The sequence below is a fragment of the Eulemur rufifrons genome, chromosome 24 (genome assembly GCF_041146395.1).
Source record: "Eulemur rufifrons isolate Redbay chromosome 24, OSU_ERuf_1, whole genome shotgun sequence".
Lineage (NCBI taxonomy): Eukaryota > Metazoa > Chordata > Mammalia > Primates > Lemuridae > Eulemur > Eulemur rufifrons.
In genome coordinates this window covers 15,987,150-15,995,711 of record NC_091006.1, presented here as the reverse complement: position 1 = coordinate 15,995,711, position 8,562 = coordinate 15,987,150, and the positions used below count along the sequence as shown (strand labels likewise).

At 49.1% G+C, this 8,562-nt stretch overlaps 1 protein-coding gene across 1 annotated transcript; it reads right to left on the bottom strand.

Moving 5' to 3' along the window:
• Nucleotides 1-298: 298 nt before the first annotated feature.
• On the bottom strand, nt 299-6,840 carry LOC138374234 (cationic amino acid transporter 3-like). The gene is made up of 11 exons (XM_069456944.1): nt 6,468-6,840; nt 5,302-5,460; nt 4,320-4,497; nt 4,003-4,115; nt 3,627-3,849; nt 3,343-3,482; nt 2,477-2,579; nt 1,730-1,932; nt 1,371-1,537; nt 586-694; nt 299-420 (listed from the first exon to the last, which is right to left on the bottom strand). The coding sequence occupies exons 1-11, from the start codon at nt 6,838-6,840 to the stop codon at nt 299-301; spliced, it is 1,890 nt and encodes a 629-aa protein (XP_069313045.1).
• Between the last annotated feature and the right edge of the window lie 1,722 nt (nt 6,841-8,562).

Below are 8,562 nucleotides of genomic sequence, written 5' to 3'. Positions count from 1 at the left end.
ATTTTTAAATGTTTCACCACAAAAAATATGTGAGGTAATAGATGTGGTAGCTTGATTTAGCCATTCCAAAATGTGTATGTGTATATATGTATATAAACATGTTGTACACCATAAATATATACAATTTTTATTTGTCAATTAAAAAAATAAATTAAAAAAAATTTTTTTAAAGGCACTTTGCTCACTGGCAATAGACACAGGGCCCTAAATGTATCTCATCTTCACCCTCCATAGAGCTTTAAACTTTCCCTTGATCCAAAAGGCACCTCCAACGTGCTTGAGCATCTGTTTTCTGTAGTTAAACTATTTCATCCCCATGGATGTTCTTATCTAGAGTTTGGAAGTTTGAGACTGGTGGCTGTTGATCAGTCTTCTTCTCCAAGCTGTGTTGCATCCCATATCCAAAATATATAGCAAATCCTAGGAGGGAAATGAGGCCTTGAGTGGAAACATAGTTGCCTTGCCACTTAGAAATCCCAGCAGGGGTTCTTCCTAGGGTCTCTGAGACAGTTTCAGGGAAAGGTGGCAGGAAGAGTGTTGGGCTCAGTCACCCAAGAGGCCTCTTTTTTCCAGAAATCCACTCACCAATCACCATCCAGACTCCAAGTTGGGCCCATGTCTCAATGGTCAGCTGCATCATCAAGTAGACATTCACGAAGATGCTCAACAGTGGGAGGACAGGCAAAGCCGGGACCTGTGGGCAAAGTCAGTGAATCCCTGTACATCACAGAAGTCTGGAAGAGATGCCCGCCCACGTGGGACAGAAGACTCCAGCTCATTCAGGTTGTGCAATGCCTGTTTACACAGAGTATCCACCCCATGGGATGTTGCAGAAGACATAGGTATCGGCCAGGCATGGTGGCTCACGCCTATAATCCTAGTACTCTGGGAGGCCGAGGCGGGTGGATTGCTTGAGGTCAGGAGTTCGAGACCAGCCTGAGCAAGAGCGAGACCCCATCTCTACTAAAAAATAGAAAGAAATTATCTGGACAACTAAAAATATATAGAAAAAATTAGCCAGGCATGGTGGCACATGCCTGTAGTCCCAGCTACTCAGGAGGCTGAGGCAGAAGGATTGCTTGAGCCCAGGAGTTTGAGGTTGCTGTGAGCTAGGCTGACCGCACGGCACTCTAGCCCGGGAAACAGAGCGAGACTCTGTCTCGAAAAAAAAAAAAAAAGGAAGAAGACATAGGTATTGAGAAATGCAACCAGTAAAGTGCTGAGTATGGGGTGTTGGGGGTCACCTGTGAATGATCCATGGCTTTTAGCAACTCCCCATTTTCTTGTCTGTCCAGCAAAGAGTGTTTAGACCTCAAGGCATGCAGACGTCATTCACTCAGGGTGGGTATTTGGGGACAAAGGTCACCTACCTTGAAGTACAGAGGAGTGTTGCTCTGGGGCTGTCTCCAAATGATGAACGTGGTCCCCACAATGAGCGCCAGCAGCAACACAGCCACTGCCGTGGACACTGGGTCTCCGGAGAAGAGCCATCTCGGCCAGTGGGCCAGTACCAGGCACAGGATCGTCAGCAGGAATACTGAAAAAGGGTCCAGTTGAGGGAGAACAGGTCCAACTCCAGAAATTAAATAAGACTTCGGGCCACCCCCAAAACTGCCCATTTCGAGAAGGTCCACTGTATCTTCAAGACTCCTCCTCAGCTGCCAAAAACACACACTCCCACCCCTGCTGTTACTTTCACAATATCCCAAAGGGAAATCCCACCACTCACCAAGCAGTGAGGCACATCCATAGACGGTCCAGCCTGATCTCGAGGTGGGGACGGTGTTGACAGGGTTACACGGACTCCTCAGACTCTTCGGGGTTCCTGCTTCAGGAACAGATTCTGGGGACCTTGCTTCAGGTTCAGGCTTCATCTCAAGTTCTTCCACCTCCATTTCCTCACTCTTGTGCAAATTCTGGTCTGGCTGGTACCTGATTTAGAGATATTAAGGCAATATTAAGCCCCGCCCCTATTCATCTAACATCAGATGCCCTGACACACCTATGGTAGTCCTCCCTTATCCACGGTTTTGCTTTCCATGGTTTCAGTTACCCACGTCAACTGTGGCCTAAAAATATTAAATGGAAAATTCCAGAAATAAACATGTGCCACTCTGAGTAGCATGACAGAATTGCACGCCATCCCGCACTCCACCCACCCAGGACGTGAATCGCCCCTCGGTCCGGCGTATCCACACTATGTATGCTACTCTCCCATTATGTTAGTCACTTAGTAGGTCTCTGGGTTACTAGATGGGAAAAAAACATAGTATATATAGGGTCTGGTACGACCCATGGTTTCAGACATCCACTGGGGATCTTAGAACGTGTCCCCTTGTGTATAACGAGGGACTACTGTATTCCCCACCCTGAATATGGCAATACACTTAGGAGCCGGGACAAAGGCAGAAGAGGACTGGCACCTCATCCATCCTCATGAGTCCACGACCCCTGTCAAGGTTCAATGGAGTCTCACCTCAGGACAAGAACAGAAAAGGCCACCAAGGAGTAAGTAAGCAGGGTCCCGATTGATGCGAGGTCCACAAGATCACTGAGCTCGAAGAGGAATGCCATGGATGCTACGAGGAGGTCAAAGAAAAGGATAAGTTCCAGTGTTCTACAGCACTAGAGGGTGACTATAACTTGTATATTTTCAAATAGCTCAAGAAGGGGTTTTTAGGGTTCCTAACACGAAGAAAAGATTATTATTATTATTATTATTATTTTTGAGACAGAGTCTTGCTCTGTTGCCCGGGCTAGAGTGAGTGCCGTGGCATTAGCCTAGCTCACAGCAACCTCAAACTCCTGAGCTTAAGGGATCCTCCCTGCCTCAGCCTCCCAAGTAGCTGGGACTACAGGCATGTGCCACCATGCCTGGCTAATTTTTTCTATATATATTTTTAGTTGGCCAGATCATTTCTTTCTACTTTTAGTAGAGACAGGGGTCTCGCTCTTGCTCAGGCTGGTCTCGAACTCCTGACCTCGAGCGATCCACCCTCCTTGGCCTCCCAGAGTGCTAGGATTACAGGCATGAGCCACCGCGCCCGACAGATAATTTTTGTTTTTTTAAGGCTGGTCGAGTGAAGCAGTGGGAATGGACAAGGAACAAAGGAATCTGTAACTGGTTGTGATCAATTAGTTATAAACAAGATCATCACATATTGCATACATATATCAAAATATCACTGTACCCATAAATATGTACAATTATTTGTGTTAATTAAAAATAACGATGAAAACCAAAAAAAAAAAGAAAAACAGAAATGGGCGAGGATGAGAAACTAGTGGAAATATCCAAGTTCAGGAAATGGATCACAGAAGGCATGGATTTTGTTTCTTTACCTGCAATGACCCCAGAAACGACGGTGGCCACCACTGGGGTGCTCGTGCGGGCGTGGATCCGGGCAAGGCCACGGAAAAGGAGCCCATCCTCGGCCATGGCATAGATCACTCGAGGCATGGGGAACATGGCGCCCAGGAGGCTGGAGGACAAAATGGGAACGTGTGTTGGGACACAAGAATCCCACACGTGGGGTAAAGTGTCTCCTCCCTGGTATCTGCGCATCCCAAGGGCCAGGATACCTGAGAATCTGACAGTAGACAGGGAGAAAGCGTTTGGCACTGACCTGGATGAGAGGGCACAGAGGGTGCCAACGGCCACTGCATATTTCACAGGGGCCCATCCAACGTAAATAAAAGCCTCCGGCAGAGGGCTGTCCTTGTGTATCTGGTAGTAGGGCATCATGAGGGTGAGTGACGCTGAGACACCAAAATAGGCCAGAAAGCAGATGAAGAGCGAGACCACGATGCCCATGGGGATGGAACGCTGAGGGTGAAGGGCTTCCTCCCCTGCAGGACACGTGCACGCGTTGGGTCAGGGAAACACTGAGGCGGAGGCGCAAAACCCTCCTCCCTCCCACACCTCCAAAACTCTATGCCCAAGGGCAGCCCAAACTGCACCCAAACCCCTGATCCCCTGATGGGACAGAAGGACCATGTTACCTGTGGTGGCAATGGAATCAAAACCAATAAACGCAAAGAAACATGTAGCTGCTCCACGGAGAATCCCATGGAAGCCAAAAGGCACAAACCCTCCAGAGCCCAGAGGGCCCAAGCTAGGGTGAGAGAAGGAACGAGAAGGACAGCATTAAGGGGCGCTCAGCCACTGCGGCTGGATGACTCAGTAGAGCCCACGAGTCCCGGGCTCCCATGCCTGCCCATCACCCGGGTCCCTCGGCCGGATTCCGCCTATTCCCCGCCGGATTCCCGCTCTGCACTCCCCGGCCCCAAATGTGTCCAGTGTGCAGTCACCTCCTCACCTGTACGTGCCATTGGATCCGGGTTTGGCAAGTTTGTAGTCCAGTTCCGTGAGCTGCCAGTTGTGCAAATCCCCCTTAATGAAGCCAGAGAGGGTGATACAGCTCAGAACCAAAAGATTCACACCTGTGAATATTTTGGTAGCCAGGGCCGACTCCCGAGCTCCCAGAGCCAGTAAACCTGTGGGAAAGATGAAATATCCAGAATAAATAGACCCAAAGAGACAGAAAGCAGATTCGTGGTTGCCAGGGGACAGCAGGAGTGACGAATGACTGCTTAAAGGGCACAGGCATTCCTTCTGGGGTGATGAAAATGTGGAAAATGTTTTGGAACCAGATCTTTTGTCATGCACACCCCTGTGAACGTACTAAATGCCACTGAACTGTACACTTTCAAATGGCCAATTTTAGTCGGGTGAGGTGGCGTGCACCTGTAGTCCCAGCTGCTCAGGCGGCTGAGGCGGGAGGATCGCTCAAGCCCAGGAATCAAAGGTTACAGTGAGCTGTGATCACCCCACTGCACTCCAGCCTGGGCAACAGAGTAAGACTCTGTCTCTTAGAGAAAAAAAAATTAAAATATTAATACAAACTGTAGATTCAGTAGAGAGGAAGAAACTTGCCAGCCCATGTCAGTGGCTCTCAGCTGGGAGTGATTTTCTTTACCCAGAGACGTCTGGCAGTATTTGGGGACATTCTGATCGTCACAGTTTGGGGAAGGGTACCCTGGCGTCTAGTGGGTGGAGATGCTGCTCTACATCTTGTAATGCACAGGACGGTGCCCACGACAAAGAATTACCTGGCCCAGGATGTTAATAGTGCCCAGGTCGGAGAACAATGGTCCGAGTCTTGCCTTCCTGTGCCTCACAGTGCAGCTTAGTTCTCGGTTTCTAATCCCCCTCCCGTGTCTGCCTCCCGCAAGCCTTTTCCACACCCATTCCTCCTCCATGCCCGGCTCGTCCCATCTTATCTCTGACGCCCGCCTTACCAGTGAGGAGCAACACAAGGCTCAGCGCGAAGAAATCTGGATACTCAGCCAGGACACGAGACACGGGCAGCGAGAAGACACCCTGCAGGGCCCGGGAGATGTGATTCCCAATCAGGTTGTCAAAGGAGAAGCTCCAGGCCCTGGCCACGCTCGCGGCACCTGCGGCAACAGAAGGAGGAACATTCATTTATAAACATCGATCGAATCCCCCAGTAAGTGCCATGGGATATATTATTTTATAAAGAAAAAGAAAAAAAGGCCGGGTGAGGTGGCTCACGCCTATAATCCTAGCACTCTGGGAGGCCGAGGCGGGTGGATCGTTTGAGCTCAGGAGTTTGAGACCAGCCTGAGCAAGAGCGAGACCCTGTCTCTACTAAAAATAGAAAGAAATTATATGGACAACTAAAAATATATATAGAAAAAAATTAGCCAGGCATGGTGGCACATGTCTGTAGTCCCAGCTACTTGGGAAGCTGAGGCAGGAGGATCGCTTGAGCCCAGGAGTTTGAGGTTGGTGTGAGCTAGGCTGACGCCATGGCACTCCTGGGAAACAGAGGGACACTCTGTCTCAAAACTATAAATAAATAAATAGGGACTTGAGTCCACCCTCTCTCCTCCGCCACAAGCCCCCACTGCAGTGGTCCCTACCCCAATTGCCATGGCCTCCCTTGAATAAAGTCTGCCTTACTACCTTTTTTTTTTTTTTAAAGAAAAAAAAAGGTCATCTGTTGAATATGTCAGAAGGAGATAAATGCTATGCAAGAAAAGAAAATAGGGATGAGTGATGAGGAGGGCTGGGTGATGAGGGTTGAAATTTTTTTCAAACTGAGTGGTCAGAGGAAATCTCACAAAGGTGACAGCTGAGTGAAGGCTTCACAATGGTGGGGGAACAGGCTTGGGGAACATGTCTCCCCTGCATCTACAAGAACTCTTCCCCACGTCCTCCACTTCCCATTTCTTCTTGATTTGTTGTTCCGTCATTGAAGGGAAGCCGAATGGAGCTGAGAATGACATTCTGGGGCCTTCCTCCTGCCATTCCCCACTGCCCCCCATGGTGGATTGCAAAATGGGGGTAAAAGCCATCCAGCTCCTCCAGATCCCCCCCTCATTCTGACCCCTACGTCCCTCATTTTTCCCACCTCTCCATCCCCGTCTCATCATCTCACCAATGACATAAGAGAGTATGAGGTTCCAGCCGGTGACAAAAGCCAATAGTTGGCCCACTGTGACATAGCCGTAGAGATACGCAGAGCCAGAACATGGCACCCGGGCCCCAAACTCGGCATAGCAGAGTCCAGACAGCACGGAAGACAGGGCGGCCACCAAGAAGCAGATAACGATGGATGGTCCAGCTTTGTCTTTGGCCACTTCCCCAGCCAGAACGTACACACCTGCTCCCAGGGTGCTGCCCACACCCAGGGCCACCAGGTCCAGGGTGTTCAGACAACGGGACAAGCGATTCTCAGACCCTGTGCTTAGCTCCAGGGGTCGCCTGCGCATCAGCTTCTGGCCAAATTGGCGAACATCCTGCCATCCCATCTTAGATGGAGTTGAGGAAGATGCTGAGATCTGCTGAGAAAACAAGACAGAAAACCACCAAGAGTGATCATTCCGCCTTGGCCCTGGGAGTGGGACATAAGATCACCTCCCAGAAGCAATGGAGTTATGGGAGCCATTGGTGAAAGAACGTATCAGCCAAGTCATCCGCCTCTGAGACTTGGGGCCTTCAAATGTAAACGAGAACTTTAATACTTTTCAAAGTTCCTGGAAGGGTTTCTTGAAGAGACACAAGCAAAAGCTTCCAGTACAGTGCCTGGCACACAAGAGCTGCTTGACTGATATGAGTTGAGTGAATAAGAATGCTGATTTCTGAAGCCCAATTACCTGGGTTCAAATCCAGCTCTGCTACTTGTTGGCTAACTAATTTCCCAACAGCAACTTACCACTTTTGCCCTCGCCTCCTATATAAAATATTATGATGGAAAAACAATAATTATGATTATCATTATTCCCTCTCTTCCTTGATGTGTGTGAAGTGGCTCTTTGTGGGGCTTGGCGATCAGAGAGCTCACGCTACACACATTTCCAAGCCAAGGATCCTGGAAACTGGGTAGCTTTCAGTGTCTTTGCCAGCAGAGTGAAAGGCAGTTGGAATTTGGAGCTGGGGCAAAATAAGAGATGGAAATTTCAGAATGAGAGAGAGACCTTTGACCAGCTCAGTCAAAGATCCACTTTCTACTGAGCCCCAGGGCATCAACTGGACTGACCTCCCAATGGCTTGGAGGGAGGACACATCTTCCATATTTATTTATCTTTTTTTTTTTTTTGAGACAGAGTCTCGCTCTGTTGCCTGGGCTAGAGTGCCGTGGTGTCAGCCTAGCTCATAGCAACCTCAAACTCCTGGGCTCAAGGGATCCTTCTGCCTCAGCCTCCCGAGTAGTTGGGACTATGGGCACACACCACCATGCCCAGCTAATTTTTCTTATTTTTTGTAGAGACAGGCTCTCACTCTTGCTCAGGCTAGTCTCGAACTCCTGAGCTCAAGCGATCCTCCCGCCTCGACCTGCTAGAGTGCTAGGATTACAGGCATGAGTCTCCGCGCCCGGCCCACATCTTCATTCTGAAGCAAAAATCTTCCCATCCCTGTGAAATATCTCCTTGGAACACTGTTCTGCAGGGAGAGGCTGACCCAGCAAACGTATTGTTGTGAGGGGCTTCTGCCCCCTGAAAATCGGAGGTGCAAGTTTAGCATTTTATAAAAGCAAGGATACCAGACCCAGGAAACTGTAATTGGAATCTTGGCTCCACCCATGTGCCTTTGAATAAGTCATTTACTTCCCTGAACCCGTGTTCTCTTTTTAAAATTCTGCCAATGAACTCTAGTGTTCTGTTGGCGGGAATGTAAAATGGTGTAGCCACTCTGTATGGCGGTTCCTCAAAAAATTAAAAACATGCCATTGGGTAGCAGGACAAAAAAAAATTTTTTTTTTAATGTAATTACTATATGGGCCGGGTGCGGTGGCTCACGCCTATAATCCTAACACTCTTGGGAGGCAGAGTGGGAGGATTGCTTGAGCTCAGGAGTTTGAGACCAGCCTGAGCAAGACAGAGACTCTGTCTCCACTAAAAATAGAAAAATTAGCCAGGTATCATGGCTTATGCCTGTAGTCCCAGCTACTCGGGAGGCTGAGGCAGAAGGATTGCTTGAGCCCAGGAGTTTGAGGTTGCTGTGAGCTAGGCTGATGCCAGGACACTCTAGTC